At 48.5% G+C, this 27,825-nt stretch overlaps 1 protein-coding gene across 6 annotated transcripts in view; it reads right to left on the bottom strand.

The window, feature by feature from the left end:
- RPRD1B (regulation of nuclear pre-mRNA domain containing 1B) overlaps positions 1–27,825 on the bottom strand; it is a 395,744-nt gene that overhangs the window by 140,395 nt on the left and 227,524 nt on the right. For all 6 annotated transcript variants that reach the window (XM_069652393.1, XM_069652391.1, XM_069652390.1 and 3 more), the window contains one exon: positions 24,848–24,974. In XM_069652393.1, the coding sequence (XP_069508494.1) occupies positions 24,848–24,974 (127 nt within the window). The remainder of the gene's footprint in view (positions 1–24,847; positions 24,975–27,825) is intronic.

Genomic DNA, 27,825 nt, shown 5'->3' with positions numbered 1-27,825 from the left:
GCCTGTCCCACCTGAGAATCAGACCTAGAATGAGTGTCTAGGCAACAGTATTTTGTAAAGGTGTGTACAGAACTCCAGGTTGCCACTTTTCAAAAGGACTCAAGGGGAACATTTGCAATGAAAGCTATTGACGCCCCAGTTCCTCGAGTAGAATATGCTCTAGGCTTGAAGGGCAGCTCTCTCTTAGCAAGACTGTAGCAGAGTGTGATGCATTTGACAATCCACCTAGAGATAGTGATTTGGCGACTGCGTCTCCTTCTCTTCCTGCCGCCACTGAAACAAAGAACTGATCAGTCTTAGCGGTTGAGTTCTTTCCATGTAGAACATGACAGCTCTGCGTACATCCAGTGTGTGCAGGGTTCTTTCTCCCAAGCTTGAAGGATTTTGAAAGAATGTTGGTAGTTCTATCGACTGGTTCACATGGTACTTGGAAATTAATTTAGGCGCAAACCTAGCGTGAGTGCGCAGAAGCACCTTGTCTTTGTGAACTGTTACAAAGGGATCTAGGATTTAGAGCGCTTGTATTTCACCTACTCTCCTAATGGAGGTAATAGCTATTAAAAAAGCAGTCTTATAGGTGAGGTCTTTAAGATTTGCTTTGCGCATGGGCTCGAAAGCAGCCCCCATAAACCTAGTCAACACCACGTTTAGGTCCCATCCGGGAGTCGGGTTAGAAATGGGAGGGTGAATTCTCTTCACTCCCTCCATGAAAGCTTTAATAACTTATCTTCCACCAGGACACTTTCTGTTGTGATGTAGTGTAGGCTGAAAGCAAAATTAAGTGCACCTTTATGGAGTTAAAAACCAGGCCTGAGTCAGGTAAATGAGTTAGGTACAAAACAATGTGTGTGGAGAGCAGTTAATGGGATTAATGCTCTTTGAGTTGCACCATATGAAACAGTTTCCATTTACTGGAATAGCAATACCTAGTGTTCGGTTTTCTTGCTTCCCTGAGAATGTCCATACATCTCTAAGGGAGTTGCAGGTGCCCAAACTATGACCTCAGGAGCCAGTCCGCCAAGTTCAATGTCTGCGGGCATGGGTGAAGCGTCTCCCCTCTGACTTGCGACAACGTTGTACGTACGTACAAGGCAGTTTGACTGGAGGAAATGGGGACATCTCCATCAGACGAGCGAACCAGGGTTGGCGGGCCTACATGTGGGCCACCATTATCATCGTGACTGATTCTTGTGCACGATCTTGTTGAGAAGGGGAGTCGGGGAGGGGCGAAGCGTAGACAAATTTCCCTGACCATGTTATCCAGAGTCCGTTCCCCTCGGTTCTGGGGGTAGCTGGAGGCATAATCATGGCATTGAGCGCTCTCCAGAGTTGCGAACAAAACTATCTCTGGGAAGCCCCATTCTGGGAAAACATTGGAGACAATGTCTCCTTGTAATCGCCATTCGCACTCCATGGGCAACGGGAAGTCTCTGCCGAGTAGGTCTTCCAGAAGATTGAGTTCTCCTGGAACCTGTTGTGATAGCAGGAACATGTTGCGTTTGAGAGCCCACTTACAAATGTTCTGAGACAGTTTGGACATCCCTGGAGAGTGAGTGCTCCCTTGTTTGTTCAGATATAAAATGGCCGTGGTGCCATCTGTGAGGATCAGGATCGTCTTCCCCTGCAGTTGTGTCTGGAAAGCTTTTAGTGCTTTGAACACGGCCAACAGTTACAACAAGTTTATGTGGTTGGATGCTATGTTTGACGACCAAACTCTGTGCTGTTTGTTAAAGCTGGTGAGCTACCCAACCTGTAAGAGACGCGTCTGTAGTTAGAGTGGCTTCCACTGCGGGGGTGGTGAAGGATTTCCCCTTCACTGCAGCGAGAGAACGAAGTCCGGTGAGACAACCACTAGATCGTCCCACTGAGGAACCAAGTAGATACATAACGCCATCATTCCTAGCAGTCGCATAGCTTTGCGTATCGTCACCTCTCGACTGGCTACAAACTGAGGGATTTGAAATAACATGTTTTGAACCCTCTCGTTGGAGGGGAAGACGAGGCCGTCCATTGTCCGAATTAGAGCCCCTAGGAACTGTTTGACCAGACTGGGGTCTAGGCTGGATTTTTTTCTCATTGATGAAGAATCCCAGACTGAATAAAAGATCTATCGTCTTTTGGGTATTTGACAGACATGTTTCGTAAGAGTCCCCTGCCATAAGCCAGTCATCGAGGTAAGGAAAGACGGGATGGATTGCCTGCGCCGATGTGCTGCTGCCACCGCTAGTACCTTTGTAAATACCCTTGGTGCAGATGCTATGCCGAAGGGTAGTACCTTGAACTGATAATGCTCGTCTTGTATCATAAATCTGAGGTATTTTCTGTGCGCTGGCAACATTGAAATATGAAAGCATGCATCTTTCATGTCCAGTGTTGCCATGTAATCTCCCTGTGATAGCAGTAGAATTACTTCCTGCAGAGTGACCATGCAGAACTTTTGTGGTTTTACAAATTTGTTCACTGGGCGCAGATCTAAAACAGGGCGCATGGTTTGATCCTTTTTGGGCACGAAGAAGTACACTGAATAAATACCTTATTTTACCTGTGACAGAGGTACGATTTCTATGGCTCCTTTCTCTTGTAGTGTCTCTACTTCCTGAAGAAGTATGCGAAGATGGTCTGGTGTCAGTCGTCTTGCTCGTGGAGGTCTGAATTTTGGGCACCGTTTGAACTCTATACAGTACCCGTGAGCCACGGTCTTTAGCACCCACTGGTCTGTAGTTATTCCCTCCAATGCCTGAAGGAACGATGTTAGCCAGCCCCCGACCGAGGAGGCATGGAAGGGGACCTGGATGTTCGGGTCCTTTTCCACAACGCTGACCCCTTTGGGGATACGGGGTGGTGTATCCATTGTTTCCCTGTGGAGAGTTTCAATTGTTTCCAGAGGAGTATTGTTGTTGAGGGAAGCGTTGGCCACGAAAAAGCCGTTTGGACCGAGATCCTCATCTTGTAGAGGGTCTGTGTGTAATTTGGTCCAGTGTTTTCAGGGTGTCATGCTACTTTTTTGCAGTCTCGAGTGCCTCATCGACCGGCTTCCCAAACAGGCTGAAGTCTTCCACAGGTTATTTATCAGTGACGCTGGAGTCTCTGGTTTGAATCCAGAGTTCCGTAGCCACGCATGTCTCTTCAGGAGTGTGCCCTAAGCCAGGGATCGAGCAGCTGTTTCAGCAGAATCCAAAATGTTCTTAAGGAGACTCCAAAGTGTTCTTAAGTATGCTTTGGTTCACCTGTGTGCCCTCAGTGACAGTGGTGAGGAGACTAGTACGTAGAGGTTCGGGAACCTCCTGTATGCCTTCCTGTAGTAAGGCCCACTGAGCATCGGTGTAGCTGGTCAACAAGGTTGTGGTGTTGGCAATACGTGTTGAAAACGCTGCTGCGACTGATCTTTTTCCAAGGGCATAGAATCGTTTACCTTCTTTATCAGGGGGTGTCTTCGCCGGTTGACAAAGGGACACCTGCCCTCTTTCTTGTAGTAGTCACCACCAGAGAATCTGGGGGTGGAGTGACCTCTGATATACAGAGGGTCCAAGAGAGAAGGACGAAAGAGTTTCTCTATTCTTGGGTTAATACTTCTTGTGAGAGCAGGTGTTGATAAGGAGGGAGCCAGAGGTTTAATTGAATTGAGGAGAGGAATAGCCTGGCTGGCCGGTGGCTTCTCCTTGAGTAGGTATTCCACGAAGTCAGCTTCAGGGACAGCTTTATCTGTTGCAATTTTAAAGTGTTTAGCTGCTTTACCAACATTACGTTGAACGTCAATTGATCATCCACTGGCGATGGTTGTCTAGTGGGGGTGGACTGGGGAGAATCCAGAGACAGAGCATCAGGATCTTGTGGATCTGGAGACTGCCATGGTTGAGGGTAACCCACATCTGGGTTCTCCTCCCAGCCCTCTATGTGATCATGCATGTCCTCAGGGTTGATTAATTCCTCATCCTGAGTGTCTGCAGAAATGTCCTCTTAAGTTAGGTTGTAGTTATGTATATCCTCTTCCAAAGAGGGGTCAAAAAAGCCTTGGGAAATTTGCTCTGGGGTACACAGGGCTCTCATCCCGTGGCCTCCTTGGTGTGGGCTGTTCTGAACAGGAAACAAACCTGTCCAGCCTTCCCATGAAGTTTGCAAATTTCTCTAGTCCAAACGGAAGGCCTAGAATGGTCTAAGGTGGAAAAGGGTCCCGAACATGCTCATACGTCGTAAAACGTTTATTGTTGTCTCAACGTCGAAGATAGTCCTCCTTCACCCTCAGAGAACTCCTCCTGAGGGACCGACAGAGGTGTGACGTCCCTGTGCGTCTCTTTCGACTTATGGGTGGGTTCCGGTACACCCCTTAGGCCATCCTTGGACCTCAGCGGATCCTTGGCCTTTTCCGTAAGGCCTCAGAGCATCCCTGTACTGTTGTTTCTGAGAATCGACAGAAACAATCCTAGCTAACTTTTGGCGACGTCCTCCGCAGACAGGAGGCGCGTAGCTTCAGCCTGCGATTGTGAGGAAGTTTTCGGCAGAGCCGGGGCCTTGTCTTCGGCGGCAGCCTTTTTCGGTGGTGCCATCTTCAGCGGAACCGGAACCCTATCGTCGCCGGACGCCTTCTTGCAATGAGTCTCAACGTAACCGGGTATATTAGGGGTAGCGCCCTTTGTCTTTGATGGCCCGGTCTCTAGGCGCATATGAGGCTGCGGGGAGGGGTGCCGATCCCGACGGTCGGTGGGTGCCGCCAGACCTTCCGGCGTACCCGTTGGCGCTGAAGTCTTCTTCGACTTGGCCGAAGATTGACTTGGGTTTGTGTGTTTAGTGCTGTGTACATGTTAGTCTTTGTCGCTGGGGTGTGACTTCCCCATAGCAGTGCCTAAGCCGTGCCTAGCTGGGCTGGGGACAGACAGTGTGGAATGCGAGTGTTCTGTAAAGGTCAACAACCTCCGGTTCGGAGGTCTGATCGTCACTCTCGCCGTCGTCACATTCGGTTGCTGCGGCAGAAAACTCTGCCTTCGACATACCGCAGGCCGCCCACTGCTTGACTATGCTCCTTTAATGTCTTCGGACAGAGGAGCTTACAAGCCGCGCATCCTTCCTTGTGATCGAGGGGCAAGCACCGGTTAAACTGTCGGTGCTCATCTTTCCAAGGAAATTTGCTCTTACAATTATGGCAAAAACTAAATGGAGTCCTTTCTATAGCTGAGGATGGGTAGAGTGACGAAGACCAAAAGGGAAAGAGGAAGGAAAGGGAAAGGCATTCTCAGATTGTACATTAATGTCCACCGCAACGCCACTCTCCCTACTGTGTAGGCCAGCGTAAGGCCCGGCCACGTGGTCGGCAGCGCCAACTGGATCACCATCAGTCGAAGTTCTGAAGGTCTTCGGCAGAGATCTGGAACAGCCGTCGAAATAAGGGACGTATAGGGTGATGTGAATTATTTTATATAACTATTCGACCGAAGGGACAATCAGCAATGTCTTTGACAAGCTCCTCATAAGGCTACCAGAATGCTGGGCGGAAAAAAATCAATCTGAGGGACCTCGACGCGTGAGGGATCTTGGGTACACTACACGTCACGTAGGTATAGTGTTACAGGCACGCCCATGTCGGCTTCCCCCTTCGATTCTCGAAAGACGAGATGCAATACTCTGCGGTTTACCACTGAATGTCGGACCATATGCACAGCATGTGATTCTAACCAGATTAACAAACATCAGAACAAGTTACTCTTACCTGGTAACGTTCTTTAGATGGGATGGTCAGACGATGTATTCCATATCTATAACAGTAATCACCACAGCTGTGCTGCTTCGGAAAATCTTTCGGCATCTGCGCCCTGCGTCGATACGCTGTCCTCGAGGGCCTCCGTCGAGCCGACGTCACCGGATGTTATAAGTAGGGCGCACGACGCCCGTAGCCTCAATTGTAGTTTTTACCCCAGAATGTGTGGCACCAATCTACTGCCAGTTTGACCCCAGAAAGTCTTGCGGAAACGTAAGCTGCAATCGCATAAGAAATTCTGTAGCGGGGTAGGCAGGGAGGGAGCAATATGGAATACGTCATCAGACCATCCCATCGAAAGAACGTTACCAGGTAAGAGTAACTTGTTCTTCGAGGGGATCGAGTCCTCCGACATATTCCATATATATGACAGACTCCCAAAGCAGTACCAACTTAAGGAGGTGGGAAAAGAATTTAGAATACACAAATTTAGAATGTCCAATCAAATTGCAGATTAAAGGACCGCCTTGCCAAAGGCCAGATCCTGCCCATGGAAAGAATCTAGGGAGTAGTGACGTACAAAAGTATGAACCGATGCCCAAGTGGCTGCTTCACAGATGTTACGAATAGGACAACCCCTCTGCAGAACAGTAGAGGCAGCCATACCTAGTCGAATGGGCCCGTAAGCCTACCGGAGGGTCCTTACCCGCCAGGCTGTAACACTCAGAAATTGCCAAGATAATCCATCTAGACAAAGTCTGCTTAGTCACAGCTTGTCCCAAACGCCTTCCAATGTAACCGATAAAGAGCCGATCGTCCACTCTGACCAGGGACATGCGTGAAATGTAGAAACTTAAAGCTCTCCTGGGATCCAGCCTATGGAGCCTCTCCTCTTCCTTACCAGGATGTGGAGGAGGATAAAATGCCGGAAGAATAACCTTCTGGCTTAAATGAAATTCCGAACACCACCTTCGAAAGGAAGGACGAACTCGAAGGCCAACCCTGTCCTTATGAAACACAGTGAAGGGCGGCTTAACTGAAAGTGCCTGTAACTCACTCATTCTGCGAGCGGAAGTGACCGCAACTAAAAATACAGTTAAGGGTTAACAGTCTCAAAGGCCAAGAATGTAAAGGCTCAAATGGAGCACCCATTAGAAACTTGAGAGCAAGGTTCAAATCCCAACCAGGCACCTGGAAAAGTGACAGAGGGAACACAGTGAGCCCTTTCAGAAACTGAGAAATTAAAGGAATTTTAAAATAAGAACACTCCTCAGACAAGCGCATAAATATAGACAGCGCCGCCAGGTAACCTTTAACGGTACCCACTTGCAAGCCCCTGTAGGCTAAAGAAAGCAAAAAAGAAAGGGAATGTCACATGAAAAAGGATCCACATTCTTAACTCTGCACCAGTCGCAGAACCTTCTCCAACGGCAACAGTACAGGGACTTTGTTGCTGGCCGTCTGGCCGAAAGCAACACCTCCATCACGTCTTCAGGATGGTCCCAATCCTTATACCTCAACCTTTCAGAAGCCAAGCATTAAGGTTGAGGTATCTGACCTCTGGATGGAGAACCTGACCCCTCTCCCGTGAGAGGGGATCGTCTCGGTAGGGAAGACGACGTGGAGGGCAGATGGACAAGTCGAGAAGGTCCGGGTACCACGTCCTCCGGGCCCATGCCGGAACAATGAGGATCATCTGGGAACCGAACCTCCGCAACACTTCCGGGATGACGGGGACTAGAAGACACGCGTACAGCAGTGGGAAGGACCACTCCACTACGAACGTGTCTCCTAAGGCTCCTCTTGGAGGAAATTCCCGCGAACAGAACCTGTCGCACTTCCGGTTGACACTGGAGGCGAAGAGATCCACTTGAGGGGTCCCCCAAAGGGCGAAGATCTCCAGGAGAATCCCATGAGCCAACTCCCACTCGTGAGAGATCGTGCTCTGCCTGCTCAGAGCATCCGCCGTCTCGTTTTCGTCTCCGGCCAGATGAACTGCAGACATCGAAATTTCCTGCTGGATGGCCCAGAAGCAAAGCTGCATCACCTCCCTGCACAGAGGAAGTGACCCTGCCCCTTATTTTTTGTTGAAGTAGTGCATGGCCACTGTGTTGCCTGTCAGAATCAGGACATTCTTTCCTGGCACAGTCGGCAGAAAAGCCTTCAGGGCAAGCATGACGGCCCTCAGCACCAACAGATTGATATGGAGTCTGGTCTCCGACGGAGACCAACGACCGCTGACTGTCAGCTCGTTGGCATGAGCTCCCCATCCCGTGAGGGACATGTCCGTCACGATCGTCACATCCGGCCAGGGTAGCCAAAACAGAGCCCCCACCCCCTCATCAGATTGTCTTCGACGGCCCACCACAGAAGGTCCTGGCCAACCGAGGGCGGCACCTGAACAGGGTCCGACATCCTGCCGGAGGACTGACCACTGGAGCTTGAGAGCCCACTGAAAAGATCTCATCCGCAACTTGGCCTCTGGCACCAGAAGAATGCAGGATGCCATGAGGCCGAGCAACCTCAAGAACTCGAACGCCGGGAGACTCTGGGCATGTTGAAACTTGTGCACCATCTGCTGAATGTGGTGTGGAGGAAAATACTGCCCCAGGGACGTGTCGAGCACTGCTCCAATGTACTGGAGCCGCTGAGTTGGCGTCAAGTGGGACTTCAAGTGAGGAAGAAGCCCAGTTTGTGAAGGAAGTGGCAGGTGACGGACAGATGATCCAGGACTTGGTTGGGAGAGCGCGCCCTGATCAACCAATCGTCCAGGTAGTGGTAGACCTGAATCTCCCCTTTCCTGAGATACGCTGCCACCACCACCATGAGCTTGGTGAAAACCCTCGTAGCGGAGGTCAACCCGAACGGCAGGACCCGAAACTGAAAGTGCGAGTCGCCAACCGCGAACCTCAGGTACTTCTTGTGCTTGGGATGGATCGGCACATGAAAATAAGCGTTCTTGAGGTCGAGAGACACCAACCAGTCCTGAAGTTGAAGGGCCTGGAGGACTTGAGAAAGAGCAACCATCTTGAACTTGTCCTTCCTGAGGAGCTTGTTCAAACCGCGCAAGTCCATGATGGGCCTCAATCCCCAGCCTTTCTCTGTAATAAAAAAATAAGGGGAATACCATCCCTTGTTCCTCTCCGCTACAGTCACCAGTTCTATGGCGCCTTTCTCCAGCAGGGATTGAATTTCCTGCGCAAGGAGCGGATCCAGACTCTTCAAAGAGAGATTCCCTGGTGGATTGTCGTGAGGCCTCTGCCGGAAAGGAAGACAGTAGCCTTGGGTTATGATCTCCAGAACCCACACATCTGAAGTAATGGCACGCCATTCTACAAGATGCTGCACCACCCTTCCCCCAACCGGAGAAGCATGGGTCTCATGGCTGAGCTGAAGTGGCTGCGGCAGTGCCTGAGGGCAAAGAGACAACTGCTTGTGCGGCCTTGGAATCTCGAGTACCTTGTTTTCTACCTCTGGCACTCCTACGGTTGCCGCTTTGACTTGCCGCTCCTCTCGATTTACTAAAGGACGAGTAATAACGAAAGGAACCTCCCCTCAATTGCTGTCCCCTAGGACAAAAAGGCAGAGGTTGGCGAACTGCAGCGCCCAACGACTTTGCTGCAGCTTCGGAGGTCTGCAACCTCTCAAGACTCTCGTCAGCCTTGCTGCCAAAAGATGTTCACCATCAAAGGGCATGTTGAGGAGCCGGGCTTACACATCAGGAGCAAAACCAGACTTCTGCAACCATGCAAACCTGCGTATTACGGTGCTCGCCGCCATGGACCAGCTGACGCAATCAACCATGTCCAGACCCGACTGAACAGATTCACATATGGCATCCTTGCCATCCTGCACAAAAGCAAGGAAACCATCCCGTTCCTCCCCTTCGGGAATATGATCAGCCGCTAAGGAAATACAGTTCCACAGAGCGGCCGTGAAACGAGACAAGGCACTCTGGCATTCTGAAGCGCCATACCCCCAGAAGAAAATACCTTCTTCGCCCAGCCGTCAAAACGTTTGTCGTCCCTATCAGGAGGGATGGTAGGGTACAACGCCTGCTTTGCTGGGGCCGTAGCCGCCTGCACCACCAAACTCTCCGGAGTAGGGTGCGTGGTCAAGTAGCAGGGGTCGCCACTGGCTGGACGATATTTCTTCGGCAAGGACTTGCTCATTGCCGGGAGACTCTCCGGAGAAGTCCAAGCCGCAGCCACCCTTCTCTGCAAGGCCATATGGAATGGCAGCACCGGGTCAGTTGGAGGACCTTGGTCCAGGATATCAGTCAGGTCATCCTGCTGAAAATCCCCGGGGGGGGGGGGGGGGGGGGGGGGGGCAGACCACCCCAGGTAATCCGTGACCCCCGACATGAGGCACCGGTATGAGGATTCGGCATGCGTGCCAGGCTCCGGCCTACCAAACTCCACCGCCGGAGAGGTGTCTAGACCACTGGCGTCGTGCAGCGACCGACGCAGGTCCTCAAATTGACTAGGACCAGAAATAATGTCATCAGGAACCCCTGCAGGAACTTCACCTTCCTCAGACCCCTCATCCACCTCAGAAATATAATCCATAGGCTGGAAGGAGGGTACAGAAAATGGCACAAAGACATGTTTAGCCTTGGCCAGCGCCTTCCTGGGGGTGCCACCTTGCCACGGGGCACCTCCGACAAAGCCACCTCGAAAGGCGTTGAGGGCGTCTATGGAATCGACATCGAGCGCGGCGCCGGAGCTTCGACCGCGTCGAAACAGGCCTCGAGGACAGAGCCCCGAGTGCGTCTCGTCAGCCTGGGCGCCGATGGCGTCGCCTACTTCCTCGGAGGCGGGGCCTTGAGAGTCTGTCGACAACCTTGGCGTCGCCAAGGTCTTCCTCGAAGACTTCACAGGTTCTTGCGGTCTCAACGGCGTCGACGACCGGGACCTGGAACGGGCATGTCTAGAGCGACCATCCTTGTCCGACCGGGACCTCGAAGGCGTCCGGTGATCGCGACGACTGCTCGAGCCCGAAGGCGGACGAGCAGTGTCTCTAGCATGGCCACGACCGGCGTCTTCAGACGGACCGGATCCCTGCGATTGAAAAATCGCCAACATCTCTTTTCAGAAGGAATACCAATCCTCAGGAGTGGAATGCTTGTTGGGACAAGCAACCTGCTGACGGGCGGAATCCTCGGAAGAGGACGGGGAAGGCAACCTGTGACGGCGCTTCCTGGAGTGCCTCGGAGAGGCAGAGGAATGGTGGAACCGACTCCCGGACCGAGAACCCCCGGACTCACGATGACGATGCTGAGGGTCGCCCCTCGAATCGTCCGTCGAAAGACCAGTGGAACGCGACTTCTGGGGCTTGGCCACCTTACCGACTGACAGCTTCTTCTTACGCTCCCGCAAGGCCTTCGATGTGAGCGATTGGCAGTCGTAACAGTCGTCCGTATCATGGTCCTACAAGAGGCACAAGAGGCAAGCGTCATGCGTATCCGTCAGCAACATCTTGGTCCCGCACACCCGACACTTCTTAAACCAGGACCGCGGGGTGGAAGAAGCCGAAGACATACAATAGCAATGAAGAAACAGGCTCGAAGAACTGAAAGAACATGATTCAGTAGAATCGAGGCGCGCCGAGATCTCCGAAGCTAACACGTTCATGGAAAAAACGGAACGGAGGCTACGGGCATCCCGAGTCCTACTTATAACATCCGGTGGCGTCGGCTCGACGGAGGCCCTCGAGGACAGCGTATCGACGTCATCGACGCAGGACGCCGAAAGATTTTCCGAAGCAGCACAGCTGTGGTGATTACGGTCATAGATATGGAATACGTCGGAGGACCCAATCCCCTCGAAATACGGTGAGTAATGTATTCCTTCTGAGGATTGTGGAATCTGCTTAGATCACATGCTATGCATAGATTAGCAAGCAGTGTTATGAGAAGGTAGTGGGTCGTGAGAAGGAGCAGCAGCAAATAGATGTTTTAGAACAGCTTGTCCCACCTGTGTATCGGTCTTAGAATGTGTGTCAATGCAGTAGTGCTGAGTGAAGGTATGTACTGAGCTCCATGTAGCTGCCTTGCAAATGCTGTCTAGAGGGACATTTGCAATAAAGGCTAAAGTAGCCCCAGTGCGGAGTGGGCTCTTGGTGTAAAAGGCAGTGTCTTGTCTGATAACGAATCGCATCATTGTATACATTTGACTATTCATCTGGAGATGGCGTTTTTTGAAATGCGTTCTCCTTTTCTGCCTGTTGCTATGGAGACAAACAGTTGATCAGTCTTCCTAAGCGGTCTGGTTTTATCTACGTAGTAGAGAACCACCTTCCTCACATCTAGTGTGTGGAGTTTAACCTCAGCTGAGCTAGTTGGCTTCTGGAAGAAGGCTGGAAGCTCAATGGATTAGTTTACATAGAATTTGGAAATTAATTTAGGTGAAAACCTAGGTTGAGTTTGTAAAACCAATTTGTCTTTATGGATAATAAAGAAAGGGTCCTGCACTGACAATGCTTGGAGTTCGCTGACTCTTCTTATGGAAGTAATAGCCACTAAGAAGGCAGTCTTGTCGGTAATGTGTTTAAGACTAGCATGGTGCAGAGGCTCAAAGGGGGGGTGGTCCCATGAACTTTGCTAGTACTACATTGAGATCCCAACCAGGAGGGGTATTAGAAATTGGAGGGTAGAGTCTCTTTACTCCCTTCATAAATGCTTTAATGACTACCACTTTCCACCACAAGACTTTACTTTGAGAGGTGGTGTAAGCTGATAAAGCTGCTAGGTGGATCTTTATAGAGTTAAAGACTAACCCTGAATCCAACAAGTGGAGCATATCATTTAAAATGCGTGATGGGTACATTCTATGGGGTTTATTTGTTTTGACTGGCACCAAATGACAAATCCTCTCCATTTGTCGAAATAGCAGTGTCTAGTGTTTGGTTTCCGTGCTTCCTTGAGGATATTCATACACCGCTGTGGAAGATTAAGGTGCCTGAACTCTAGGGCTTCAGGAGCCATGCTGCCAAGTTCATGGAGCGTGGTTGTGGGTGTACCGTTGTCCCCCGTGTTGGGTTAACAGGTTGATCTGGTACGGGAGCTTGATGGGAACGCTCATCGCCAACTTGCGCAGATGTGGGTACCACGGTTGTCGCGCCCACATAGGAGCAACTAGGATGCGCGTCATTCCGTTCTCTGTGTATCTTGTTCACTATTCTGCTGATCAATGGTGTCCGGGGGGAAAGGTGAAAAGCAAATTTCCCCGACCAGCTCATCCATAGGGTGTTCCCCCTTGGAGTCTGGTTGGGGGAACCTGGATGCAAAGTCTGGGCATTGCTTTTTTTCTCTTGTAGCGAAAAAGTCTAGAGTAGGGTAACACCATTGAGAGAAGATGTGGTCTACAACGTGTGGGAGTAGTTGCCACTCGTGTTCTTCTGGCAGTGGATCTCTGGAGAGAGTCTGCTGGAGTGTTGAGTATCCCTGGAACATGCTGGGAGGACAGGGACATCCCACGTCTGAGTGCCCACCTCCATATTTTCTGCACCAACCTGGACAGATTTGGAGAGTGTGTGTGTGTGTGTGCCCCCCCCCCCCCCGTTTGTTGATATAAAACATGGCAGTGGTGCCGTCCGTTAGGATATGGACTGACTGGTTTGTTAAATACCCTTTGAAAGCTTGTAGAGCCTTGAAGACTGCTAAAAGTTCCAGTAGGTTGATATGGTTCTGTGCTGTGACTTGTGTCCACAGACTGTGTGCTGAAGGTAATGTCCCCCCGACCCCCAATCCAGAAAGTGATGCGTCTGTTGCGACGATCGCTAGCGCTTCTGGTTCGTGGAAAGGTTTCCCTTTCATGAAATTTGCTCTTGCCCACCAGCGTAGGTTTTGAACTAGAGTAGGCGGAAAGACCACTAGATCGTTCCACTGACCAATTGCCCGAGACCATTGTTTCGCCAACCATTGCTACATTGGTCGCATGCGCAGGTATGCGTGTGCAGACCAGATTAATGCACGATGGCATCATTCCTAGTAACTGCATCGCTTTGCGTACGCTTATTTGGAGACCGGTTTGATACTGGGATATTTGCTGAAGCATGTTTTGTACCCTCTCCATGGATGGGAAGGCTAAGCTCCTAGGAACTGTTTTGATGCATCTGGTATCAGACTTGACTTTCTCGTTTATCGAGAAGCCCAATTGGAAAAGGTTTATGGTTCTTTGCGCGTTTATCTTGCAAAGCTGGTAAGTTTCTCCCATGATCAGCCAGTCGTCCAGGTAGGGGTACACTGGAATAGCCTCCCTGCGTAGGTGCGCTGCCACCACCGCCAGTATCTTGGTGAATACCCTTGGAGCCAAGGCTATCCCGAAGGGTAGCACCTTGAATTGCTAATGCTGGTCTGCTACTTTCGAAACGCAAGAACCTTCTTTGCGCTGGGAACATTGAAATATAGAAATAAGCATCTTTCATGTCCAATTTTGCCATGTAATCCCCCCGTTTTAACAGTGGAATTACCTCTTGTGGCATTGTCATGCAGAATTTGAGGCTTGACATTTGTTTGCATGGTGCAAGTCTAATACTGGGCGCATGGTTACATTTTTTTTGGAACAAGGAAGTGTGTTGAATAGATACCCTTGTTTATCTCATTGGTCGGCACAATCTCAATGGCGTCCGATTTCTTCCATCAAGGTGAGCTGTTCTTCTCTTGATGACCTTTTCTGGCGCAGGGGAAGATTTGATGAAATCCCCAGGAGTTCGATGCAATAACCCCCTGCTACCGTAGATAACACCCACTTGTCTGTGGTTATCCCCTCCCATGTGTGGGTGAAGTTTGCAATCCGTCCGACTGGGGAGGCATGGGAGGGGACCTGTAGCGGGGGGGTCATTGTTTGGAAGGGGTTCCCCCACCCCTGGAGGGGGGGCTTCTACCCCGACTGAGGCCTCTGCGTTGGCCTCTAGGATAACCTTGGGACGCTTGTTGGTTGTTATTCCACGAGGAGCTCTGGTTCTGACCATACCCGGAGCCTTTTTGCGAATTTTGGCTGCAAAAATGGCGAAAATTGTTAACTCCTCTTTGTCCCGTCTGCTTGTTAGTAAGCTGGCCAAGGGATTTGAGAGTCTCTTAGTCTTCCTTGGCTGACTTCAGCGCATCTTCTACTGCTTTGCCAAACAAAACATTGGGTTCTATTGGCATATTGAGCAGGGTAGCCTGTGTTTCCAACATAAACCCAGACTGACTAAGCCAGGCATGGCGCTTGAGGATGGTGCCTTCTGCAATAATGCATCTGGCGTTATCTGCACCATCTAAGTTGTTTTTAAGTAGATTACTGGCAGTAGCTCTGCCTTTGGCTGCTACAAGAGCGAGCCTCGATTTATGGGGTTCTGGAGCTGAATCCACCAGGGCCATAACCTCGGCCCATTTTGTGCAATTGTAACTTGTCAACAGTAGAATTGTTAGCAATTCTGGCTTGATAAGCTGCAGAAGAAGCTATCTTCCTCCCCATTGCGTAGAGCTTTTTGCTCTCTTTGTCTGGGGGAGCTTCGAAAGAGGCCAATGGAGTGCCCGCTCTCTTTCGGGTGGTAGTTACTACCAGCGATTCCAGTTTGAGCTGCCCCCTTATGTATAAGGGGTCAGAGGGTGCCGGCCGGAATAGTTTTTCTAGTCTAGGATTCACTGCCCTAGTTTGGTTGGGCATCTGTAGGGAAGGTTGAATCCTTCTCAGGACAGATTTTAGCAAGGTTGTAAACTGTGTGGCAGCCTTCTTGTCCCCCAGGATGTTCGACAAAATCCTTGTCTTGTTGGGTTTCTCGAGTGTCAATGCCAAAATGTTCAGCTTTGAGTAGGATATCGTTAAACTAGGGCTGGGTATCCACTGGGGAATCAGGTAAGGGAGGGTCTTGAGGGACTGGAGAGTCCATAGCAAAGACCACTGATTTGTTATTATAGTCCTGACCCCCGTCCTCATCCTCATCACAGTAAGTATCAGGGTCTAGATACTCTTCCGACTTTGCATGTAGGTCATAAAGACTAGTGGAGATGCATGTCTTTTTAGTGGAAGTCACATCATAAATCTCGGCAGGGGGAGGAGATCTTTTCCCTGACTCGTTGGGAATAAGTGCAGGGTTGTGAAGTTGTAGGTATAGTCCTGGAACTGGATGCCTGAGTGGTAGGAGGTGTATTCATTAAACTTTCAAGAGCCTGGGGGTGCTCCTCAAAAAAGTTCGCAAAGAAAGACATCCAGCTTATAACTCAATCTATGTCTTTGGCTGACCAGTTGGCAGAGGTTGGAATGATCCCATGGGAAGTAATGGCAGGAGTGGAGGGTGTAGGCAAGTTACAGTCTACCTCCACTTCTATCAGGATTTGATCTGGTTCTTGAGAAATGTCCTCTGCTGAGATCTCACCAGGCTCTTGTGGATCTTTTCTAAGTGGTTTGTATTTACTTTTGAAGAATCCCTGTCTATATGTTTATCTTTGTGATTAGGGCTCTTTGAGGATGACTTAAGAACAAGAATCCTTAGTCAGACCCTTGGGGACATGTTTCTTTATTAAATGTGATGGTCCTGATTCTTTAGGCGTCCCCCCAGATGTGGGCTGAGTTTCGGCACTGGGAAGGGCTTTACCGGCGTCTTTCGGTCAGTAGAAAGGGTCTTATGCTCTGCGTCTTTCGACGTCTTGCGGTCAGTAGAAAGGGTCTTATGTTCGGCGTCCTTGGTTTTATGGGGCCAGTTGAGACGCGGAGTGCCCTGAGGACAGCAAATCTGTAGATTTGCCACTAGACGCCGACTCTCAGCGTGTGTGAGCCACATCGCCATGAGGTATGTCTTTGGTGTGGGAAAATGTAGTGCCTTTGCCGCCGGGTGTCGTCCCCACAACAGAGCCGCCGGCCCGTCTACTAGGGTCGGGGGTTAGCACTGGGGAACAAGGAAGTTCCCCGTCACCCTCGCCATCCGAAAGGACGGCAACGCTACCAGCTTTGGAGCCTTCCTCCACCTCCATGGTGGCCTCGGCCTGCATGGCCCAATGTTTTGTCCTGCGGTACTTAATGGTTTTTGGTCGAAGCAATTTACAGGCTCGACAGTGCGTCTCGTTGTGGTCTCGATTAAGGCAGAGGTTGCACACTGTGCTCATCGATCCACGTATATTTTCTGTTACAGGACGGGCAAAACTTAAAACGGAGTGCTCTCCATGTTTGGGGTAGGCAGCAGGGCGACCAGGGAAAGTGGTGGAAATATACATTTTGTAATGACCGCCCCCCCCCCGCTCTCCCTACTGTAAGGTCCTAGGCCCGGTGGGCCTTCCAAGGCCGATAGAAATCCGCCGAAGTTCTTCCCCCAATGGTTCGTCTTGTCCTTGTTGAGTTCTTCACCGCGTCGAGACACGGTGGTCAAAAAAAGGACAGTAAGAGTAACTACTATTAACACTTTATAAAGTCAATGGAGTATGCCAAAATAGCCGAGATAAGCGACTGCTCACAATGGCAGAAAAAAACAATCTGAGGGACCTCTATGCGCGATGGATCATGGGTACAGTGGATGTCATAATAGGGATAGTATTACTGGCACGCCCTGTCAACGTCCCATTTTTTCTTTTTTCAACAAGACTTTTTATTGCCATTTGGAAATAACAAAAGCTTCATCTTTCTTTATGACATACGGTTAAGGTCTAAAACAAAAATCAACATAACCTCAACTGAGGTAAACAAGTACAGGGAGGGAGTAGTCCGGGGGAGGGGTCGCAGCAGTCTCAGGTTAGTGTTACAGGGAGCGAGTTCAATGATTGCGGTGGGTTTAGACAGCTATTCTCACAATCTGGGGGAGAGCCAGTCCATTTTCATCAGCTAGCAGAGAGATGGTGGCTGCCTGGCTATTCCGGGAAATTTCTGCACATAGTCTAAGAATGGGGTCGAGATGTTATAAAACTTGTTTCTGTTGCTGAAGCAGAGGGATATGATTTTCCCGGCTGCGGCGATATCCCTGCACTTTAAAATTTCGAAAACAACTGTAATACTCTGCAGCTTCCACTAGATGTCGGCCTATGCATAGCATCTGATCTAAGCAGATTCCACAAGCCTCAGAAGAACAAGTTACTTACCAACTGTAACGTTCTTCCGACTGGATGTTCCTCCCACGTATTGCTGATCTTATGATATTCGTATCCTGCCAGCTACGCTGCTTTGGAAAAAAATATTCTCGGCAGCAGGCGCTGTGCACGAGGTCGTGGCGTCAATGTCTCGACGGGCTCCATACCGTGTCCACGTCACCATCAGTATGAATAGCTTGTGCCGCGCCCGTTGGCTTCAGTTCTGTTTTTCCGAGGAAATATTCGAGGAACACCCAGGCGTGCCTCATGACTGATAGACTCTTCGTGAGAGGAAAGTGTAAGTAACGTAAACTACTGCGGGGTAGGATGGGCGGGGCGATGAGGAATACATGGGAGGAACATCCAGTCGAAAGAACGTTACAGTTGGTAAGTAACTTGTTCTTCGAATGGATTGTGTTCTCCCACGCATTCCTCATCTTATGATATACTCCCATAGCAGTAGTCATTTTGGAGGTGGGAGTACTAGTTATTCTTCTCATGGACGGAATGGAGTACCGCTTTGGCAAATAAACCTTCATTGGAAGAAGAGGCATCTAAGCAATAATGCATGATGAAGGTATGCATTGATGCCCATGTTGCAGCTGAACAATTATCTGCTGCAGGGACTCCCCTCTTCAGAGCCGCTAAGTAGCCATCCCCTTAGTGGAATGGGCTCAAAGCACATCCGCTGGGTCCTTTCCCGCCAATCTGTAGCACTCAATTATAGCCAGAATGATCCAGCGGCACAGTTTGTTTTGTCACTGCTAATCACAATTTATGACCTGTATAACCTACAAAATGTTGGTCATCTTGACGTAATTTTAACATTCTTGAAATGTAAAAACAGAGCCCTTTTGGGGTCCAGTTTATGCAGTCTCTCCTCTTTGCCCAAATGAGTAGGAGGATAGAATGTTAGTAATATGATTTTTTGTGACAAATGGAATTCAGAAACTAGTTTTGGTAAGAAAAAGGGTTTAACTTTAAGAACCACTTTGTCCTTGTAAAAAGTAGTATATGGAGGTTTACATGAGAGAGCCTGTAGTTCACTAACCCTCCGGGCTGATGTTAAGGCCACAAGAAGGACAGTCTTTAATGTAAGAAGCCTCAAGGGACAGGAGTGCAGAGGCTCAAAAGGTATACAAGTTAAAAACTTAAGTACTAGATTGAAATCCCAAATTGGGACATGAAAGGGGACTGGAGGCTACCCATTAGTAAGCCCTTTCAGGAATTGAATTATTAATGGAATTTTGAAGTAAGAAACCTCTTCCGAGGAGCGCTTGAAAATGGACAGCGCAGCTAGGTATCATTTAATTGTTCCGATCTGGAGCCCCAGATTGGCTAGATGCAATAGGAAAGCGCACCATTGGGGGCGCCACATTGAAAAGGGTCCACATCCTTATCTTTGCACCAGTTACTGAACTTGTTCCAACGACACCGGTACAAAGATTTTGCCGCTGGCCTTCTGGCCGAAAGCAAAATCTCCATTATGTCATCCGGAAGATCCCAATCATTGTATCTCAACCGCTCAGAACAATGCGTGAAAGTTGAGTGTTTTGACCTCTGGATGGAGAACCCGAACTTCCTCTTGCGAGAGAAAATCCTCTCTTTGCGGAAGACGTATTGGAGGGCAGATGGACATGTCCAGAAGGTCCGGGTACCACATCCTACTGGCCCAATGCGTGGCATTTAGGATCATGATTTTCCTGAACTTTCACAACCTCCTGATTACTTGAGGAATCACGGGGACTGGAGGAAACTCGTACAGAAGTGGAAACTTCCAGTCCACCACAAACGTGTCTCCTAGAGCTCCTCTCGGAGGAAATTCCCTTGAGCAGTACTGTTCGCACTTCCGGTTCACTGTGGTTGCGAACAGATCCACTTGAGGGGTTCTCCAAAGGGCGAAGATCTCAGGAAGGACTTCCTGAGCTAGCTCCCACTCGTGGGATACTGCTCTGCCTGCTCAGAGCATCTGCCGCCGAGTTCTGCTTCCCGGCTAGATGAACTGCCGATAGAGAGATTCCCTCTCGTATTGCCCAGACCAAAGCTGCATTGCCTCTCTGCACAGTGGTAGTGATCCTACGCCTCCTCTCTTGGTGAGGTAGTATATGTCCACCGTGTTATCAGGACATTCTTTCCCTGTATAGAGGGCAGGAAGGCCTTCAGCGCTAGTCCCATTGCCCTCAGCCCCAATAGGTTGATGTGTAGTTTGGACTACGATGGAGACCAACGACCGCTGATTGTCAGATCGTTGGTGTGGGCTCCCCACCCTGTGAGTGAGGCGTCCGTTACTACCGTTATCTCCGGCCATGGTTACCAAAAAGATTCTCCCTTGAGGATGTTGTTGCTGCAAGCCCACCATAGTAGATCCTGAGCAACTCCGCTCGCGACTTGCAGAAGATCCGACATACTCCCCGAGAATTGGGACCACTGAGCTCTGAGGGCCCTTTGGAGAGATCTCATCCTCAGTCGAGCCTGTGGCACCAGAAAAATGCAGGATGCCATGAGGCCGAGCAACCTCAGAAAATCGAAGGCCGGCAGATGCTGGGCATTCTGGAACTTTGTTACCATCTGCAGAATGTGGAAAGCACTCACCTCGGGAGGCGAGGCTTTGCCTGAGGAAGGTAATCGACAGATGTTCCTGAGCTTGTTTGGGAGAACATGCTCTGATCAACCAATCGTCCAGGTAGGGGTAGACATGAATCCCCCCTCTCCTGAGACTCGCTGCCAGCACCGCCATCAGTTTGGTGAAAAGCCTCGGGGCAGAAGTCAGCCTGAATGGCAAAACTCCAAACAAAGTGAAAACCGCCAAATGCGAAACTCAGGTACTTTCTGTGCTTGGGATGGATTGGCACATGAAAGTAAGTATCCTGAAGGTCCAATGATACCAACCAGTCTTGGAGTTGGAGAGCCTGAAGGATCTGAGAAAGGGTTACCATCTTGAACTTGTCCTTCCTGAGGAACTTTTTCAAGTTTCTGAAGTCCAAGATGGGTCTCAATCCTCCTTCCTTCTTTGGAATGAGAAAGTTAAGTGCCAACCCTTGCTCCTCTCTGCTACAGGTACCTGTTCCATTGCACCTTTCTCTAGCAGGGTTAAAGTTTCCTGCAACAGGAGCGGATATGGAATTTTGACAGAGTTGGTTCCCGTTGGATGGTCCCGAGGCCTTTTTAGGAAGGGAAGGCAGTAACCTTGAGTTACTGTCTACAATGCCCAAGCATCTGAAGTAATGCCCCGCCATTCTTTCAGATGCTGAGAGCTTCAGCCTCCCAATGGGATTTTGTGATAAGAGCTCAGAGTGATTTGGAGGCGGCTGAAGGAGAGGCTGAGGGAAAAGAAGCTGTCCCTGAGGCTGGTTTTGCACTTTTTCTTCGTCCACCATGAGCGACATTTCTCTTGCCGCTTTGAATTGCCTGTCCTCTTCCTATACCAAAAGAGGAGTAGTACGAAAAGAACGACCTCTCCAGGAAGATGAACCCGAATAAGGTTTCTGAGGCTGTCGCATGGAGGCGCTAAGAGATTTAGCCACCGCTTTTGAGGTCTGTAGGTTTTCTAAGCTTTCATCAGCTTTACTACCAAACAGCCTCAAGGCATCAAAAGGCATCTTGAGTAGTCTGGCCTGCACATCTGGTGCAAACCCGGACTTTCTCAACCACACAAATCTGCGTAGCACTGTGCTTGCAGCCATAGATTTGCTGATACTATCAGCAGTATCCAGTCCAGACTGGAGACATTCCCCCATTGCCTCCTTTCCGTCTTTGACAATATTCAGGAAACCTTCCCTTTCCTTCCGGAATATGTTCAGCCGCCGCCGAAATGCAGTCCCACAGGGTATGGGTGACCCTGGCCAGGGTTCAGGTGACAGTTGACCTGAGAGCCATGCTACCCGAGGTAAAGACCTTACGGGCCCAAACATCCACCTTCTTATCCTCTCTATCCAGGGGGATAGATGGATATGCTGTTTGTTACAGCCTGAATAACCAGACTTTCTGGAGTGGGATGCCTACTTAAATAATCAGGATCAGAACTAGAAGTTCTATACTTCTTTGGAAAATTATTGTTGACTGCAGCAATTGTATCAGGAACGTCCCCGTTTATTTCTAAGGGGAGCACTGGATCCTTCTGGGGGTCCTGATCAAGTAGATCAGTCACATCATCCTGATCAAAAGTGGGTGAGGCTCTACCCCAGCCCATGTATTCAACCACTCTATTCATTAGACTCCTGTACCCTGAATCTGCATGTTCTGCAGGGTCAAGTTTTGCAAACTCCAGCTCAGGTGATGTATCAATGCCACTAGCAGTGTGAAGGGTATCACACAGATCTCATTTTCGATTCTGGATCGATTAATTCTTCTGGGACCTCTCTAGTACCATATTGTACTCCAAAAGGAGAACCACCTTCTTCAGAGCCACTTTCTTCAAATATAGAAGACATAGAATTTAAAAAGTCTGACTTAGGTAAAGTAGTAAATCTCCTTTCCTGTGCATGAGTTTGGATCGAAGGAACCTTCGATGGTATCGAAGGAATCTTCGAAGACACCGATTAAGTCATCGACAAAGGCGTCGAAAACGAAGCCGTCGGCGCCTATGAAATCGTCGAGGGTTAACACGACTCATGTTTTTTAGACGGTGTCGGAGAAACACTCGATTCCCGAGGAATCTTCAGCGATTTGATGTTGACTTGAGTCTTTCGAGTTTCACACTTACTACAGGATTTTTCCACAGTAGTTGCCAACTTCCCTGTGTCGTCCGACAGAGTGACTAGGGTCTGGCTCTTGAGGGGGTCGAGGCCGCATTCTCAAAGACCTTCATCACTTTCCTTCTAAATTCATGGCATTTTCTTGGGGAATCCGACTTAGTTGGGCATCATACCAATTCGGTAGACGTATCCGAGCAAGAAGAGGGAGATCTAGGTCTCCTCTTAACCTTTTTTGAAGAGGAAGATGAGCTTCTCGGTATACTGCATGATCGAGACCTCAGAGTGTTTACAACGATCCGATTCTTTCGAATCGCTCGAATTCCTATGTTTTTTTGACAAGGCCTTCGAGGAGGCCTTGGAAGCTTCCCGCCCAACCGCCAGTTTACCTTTCCTCTCACAAAGGGCCTTCTCCGTCATCGACTGACAGGAGCCACAGTCGCCGGTTCGATGGTCTGAACCTAGGCAACAAAGACAAATGTGGTGAGCATCTGTAATCGACATCTTCGATCTGCAGTCGATACATTTTTTGAACCGTCTTGGGAGTAGAAGGTGTAGAAGTCAACATTTTCTGAAGAAAATTTCGAAGCGTGCCGTTTGAGAGCGAAGCAATCGAAAAAACAGAACTGAAGCCAACGGGCGCGGCATAAGCTATTTATACTGATGGATACGAATATCATAAAATGAGGAATAGTTGGGAGGACACAATCCATTCGAAATAGAATATATATATATATATATATATATATATATATATATATATATATATATATATTTGTGCTAGGACCTTCCACATGGACCAGGATGAGTCTATGGGACACTCTACTGTATGGTGCAGCCCCATAGAGGACTTAACTGCTGGTTAGATTTGATGTTCGCTGGCTCTCCACCCCATTGTTATTTGTTAGGTGCTTACCCTTGGTAAAGGATGTAAAGCTTGGGGGTTAGGAGAGACCTGTATAGTTTATTTCCAATGTATAATATGCTGACATCTTAATGCTGTTTATTAATATCAAAAAAGTGCTTATTTGATCTGATAGTGTTATATGTGTTACTTCGACAGTTGTGTGCGGACTAATTGTATATCTGTGTACACTTACAGCCACTACCTGACAGTTGATCCTCGCTCCTCTGACCACGCTACGTACACTCAGAGGTTTGGCTTCCCTTTCTTGTCACGTGCGTTAGTCTTACCCCTAGGGTTAGTGTTGGTAGCATCCTCAGAGGGTGGCACAAAATATGCTTTAACACAGTCTAATATCCCTCTTCCGTGGGACTGAGCACAGTTTCAACCAAATGGGAGGGTGGGTGGTGGTACAGAGTATTTCAGATTAACAATGGCATAGCTCTGCAAAAGAGCGAAGGAAACACGACAAAGATGACAAGAAGATGTTGCACACATTTTTACTTTTTACTTTCTTCCCTACAGCTGAAGGTGCCTAATATAAAAATATGTTCCTACCCAAGCTTACTCGCCTTCAGGAAATTATGTGCACGCCATCTACCTTTAATGTTTTATCACCTCATCATTGCCTCGTGATTTGATGGCAATGTGCTAATTCGACTTCAAGACCTTGGGAGAGCTAATTATCACTTAGGATAATTGCCCTCCACCAAATAATGCCCTCTGTGTCACCTTTAACCAGTCATGAACGCTCCCAAAGTCTACAAGACTATTAGCTTCCAATTCCAAGGTTTATATAAACGGTCTATTGGTAACATCCACTGCATGTGTCCTCTTCACTACCAGGCTTTGTACTTGGAGCATTCAACTTCCCCATCTTGCACTTGTTACAATCCCATTCTACAGTAGGTCTTGTACCAGTTATCTTCCTTTCCAGTTATCTTCCTTTCCGTGCCCTGCATCGGTTTTCTTACTTTTCCTTTCTTTGCACCTTTGACTCACCCAGATTCATGTTCTTCCTATCCCTATGCTTATCTTCACTTTTACTTTATCTCACATCCCTATATTTCGTATAATTTCTCATCTCTGCCCATGCCAAGAACGCACTAGGTTTCCCATACATTTCCAAAAATCCAGTGCCTTTACCTTTTCTCATTAGGCGTTCTAGACACTACTAGCCTTTTCCACTTATGCTTCACATTAGCACATCCTATTGCATACTGTTCAACTTTCACTTTCCGCTAATTTCCAAGCCTCACCAGTTTTATTCCCATGATGTTACCCTTCATGCTTCGCAGCGTTGCACACCCGGTCACTTTTCTTCACGCCCTGTCTTCCTTTCTAATGCTTTGTGCCCAAAATCTTCCCATGTTATATACCTGTTTTCTCTCCCCATGCCTTGCACCCGTTATCTTCTCTTCCATCAGGAAGGTTGTCTCACATGCCCGATCTTTTCATCAATCCTATGCCTTGAACCTTTTATCTTCTCTTTCCATGCCCATCCTCAATCCAAAGAAACGCACCGGTTATTTTTTCAAGTAAGGACACATCCTGAACTTCTTGTGGTAGCGATGCAATCTTCTGACGTACAGTGGCATCACCGGAAGCCGCACTCTCAAGTTCCTGGAGGGCTTTGATCAAATCATCAGCCTAAAAGAAAAAAACAAAATAAAGGATTCATGGTGGGACATGCCAGAATGATCACGCTATTACAATGCTCTACCAACTACCTTTAGAACATCTACCCTTAACACCTACTAGCAAGGAACTGTGTGCAAGCATTTTTTCATTTTTTGGTCCCCGTTTCAGAAACAAGTGACATGAAGCAATGTGAGCTTAAGGCAACTAGTGTAGCCCCAGAGTGCTCCACTTTAGATCAGGAAAGTGTAGCAATTTCCATAAGAGCAGCTAACAAAAAGGGGGTAGAGCAGGCTGGTCGCTGTACAGAGGAGAAAAAGAGCATCCCACGGCCAGTGCCACAAAGCTTAGTGTCCAATTCAGAGCTACAGAGCATCCTCCTTATGGACGCACTGAAACTCCCTCAGCGAGATTCCCCAGTGCTTAAACCAGTTTGCATTAACCTCACTGGAAGTACGAAAGAAGCTTTGTTTTCTAGCTGCCTGATAGCTGGAACACATACTGTACCCTCACATGCAAGTATTTTAATTCAATAAAAATGTAGATAAGCCCTTGAGGATGTCCTGGCCCAGGATGGAGTGTTTCCCTTCCATGGTACACACATCTTGATTTGATTTAGAAAATGTATTACGTGCCTGGGACGTATTCAACCATACAGCTGGGCAGCTGGAAATTAAGAGTTAGAAGTCAACAAGCCGACTAACTACAAATCGGATTGAGGCACGGGTTCTCGTTCTCACATGATGGGATTCAATTATTTAAACAGGAATGTTTTAAGTGCCCTACAGAATTGATAAAGTCTCTGCAAGGCCCCGATTTCTCTACTATTCCACAATTTTGGGCCAAAGACAGCAAATCTTCTGTTGCCCCTTGACACAAAGGCAGCGGAGGGGATACTCAATAGTAGCTGGTCTTTCGATAGTAAACACTTTGGAGGTTGGTAGTGGCTGATCTTATCCCTCAGATAGACTAGTGCCAGTCCATTTAAGCATTTTAAGATGAGACAGGCCACTTTGAACTTGATACGCCAGGCTATTGCAATAGTCCAGATGAGCCTTCTTTAAGGCCCCTACCACTGCTGCATGATCTTCATCTGGATTGCATGGCAAAACTTGCCGTAGTAGTCGGAGTAGAAAATTGCTTCTACCTTGGCTCCTACTAGGCCTTCGCAGCCAAGGTTGTCTTGCCAGATGCATCCTAGATTCTTTACCTTAGAGGCAAAACCTACCTTTACCCCCAGAAGATCGGGAACAAGCAGTTCTTTAAAAGCTGTGATTAGATTGCTAGGTCCAAACAGAACGAACTCAGTTGACTAAACACGCTCTTAAACAGTGTCCATTGCTCCCATTGGGTAAGCAGTTGTAACTGCATTGGTGTATTATATCCACTACTACAAGGGAGACGCTTGCACATAGCATCGCTTTGAGGGCCCCTCACAACAGCAGCGTACAGGTCATCTGATGGAACAGATATACCAACTCGAAAGGTGCTGCTCCAGAAGAAACTGGTGAAAAATGTGTACCGTCCAGATGCAACATTTACCCCCGATAGGTTTCCAGTACTGGGAGGTTCACCAGCATCCAGCAATTGCACTACAGGCAATACTGAATTCCAACAATGCTTTCAAGTTCAGTTTTTACTTGACGCTTTCTTTTTTTAATGACAGGTCTCCGATGCTGCCAGTTACCAGTGTTCACTGCGTCGGGTGCACCTTCCACCAAAAGTATGTTTCATATAGGGATGAACAGCAAACCTTTCTTTCTATTGCATCAGGGGTTCCTTTAGGGTTAAAACCAGAATGCACTTGCCTGGTAAGGAGAGTGTGCCGGTTCCTTTGTTCCCTCTGGATGTTGAGAGGTCCAGTGTCCTCTTACAATGGCAGAGCTTTGCAGTAAGATGGTTCTTGACTGGATACAGGACAGTATGGGAGTGTACACTCCATATTCCATAGTTGGACCTCAACAAATTAAGGATGCATAATTAAAGAATAAAATTGGAGCGAGGTCCATACTCCACTTCTGATCATAAGTCTGCATTCTTTTCACACAGTGGGTGGCCAACTAATAACTGGAGCTGCCATATACAAATATTGCCAGGCTTCTTCAAAGGCTTTCACCTGATGTAAATTCAACACAGGAATCCAGAACCCATTCAGACAGGCGGGCAGATTTGGTCCAGGTTTTGCAGCGCCTGCTCTTCTTAGAGAGGCAGAAGCCAGGACAATAGGTTTGTCTCATTCATTTCTATAGGACATAATGTTGCTGTGCGACACTACTGGATATTAACATGGGGACACACTCTTCAATAGGTAAAGTAAAATGGGCACTAGCCAAGGGTGTGTGATTACCCACTCTTCGCAAAGCAAGAAATTGTGTGCACGCAGAGAACCGAAATTCACAAACGTGGATGAATGTCTTTATGCCTGGGTAGTAGCTCATTACTTGAAATTGTGCATCCTGCACTAGAGTACCTTACTAGTATCAAAAAAAGTAGTAAATGTCTGCCAAGAATCAGTGGAGCCCACACAACTGTGTGAGGTGACTGACACGATAAACAGGTTGGCTTTGGGTCCCCCTAACCCAGAGATACCAAGTCACTCTTAAAGGGCACATCAGAGTTGTGCCCTGGATAAGATCACAGATGCAGACTGGTGGAAAATATTGTTAAACTAGTTATGAAAACCAATTTTGAGGGTCTACTGCCATAGGTATAGTTTAGGACATGTGACTTCAGAACACTGACATTCAAACATAGAATTTCCTTCATGTGGTCATGATTTACATGGACAGGGTGTAGCACTTTCACCATGAAGGGTTACCGCCTTGAGAGTGGTGTGAACCCACTTTCTGGGTAGGTGGTCCTA

Source organism: Ambystoma mexicanum, chromosome 3p (genome assembly GCF_040938575.1).
Source record: "Ambystoma mexicanum isolate Mex_15411 chromosome 3p, UKY_AmexF1_1, whole genome shotgun sequence".
Lineage (NCBI taxonomy): Eukaryota > Metazoa > Chordata > Amphibia > Caudata > Ambystomatidae > Ambystoma > Ambystoma mexicanum.
Note: the sequence above shows the minus strand (reverse complement) of the source record. Positions and strands in the feature narration are given on the sequence as shown.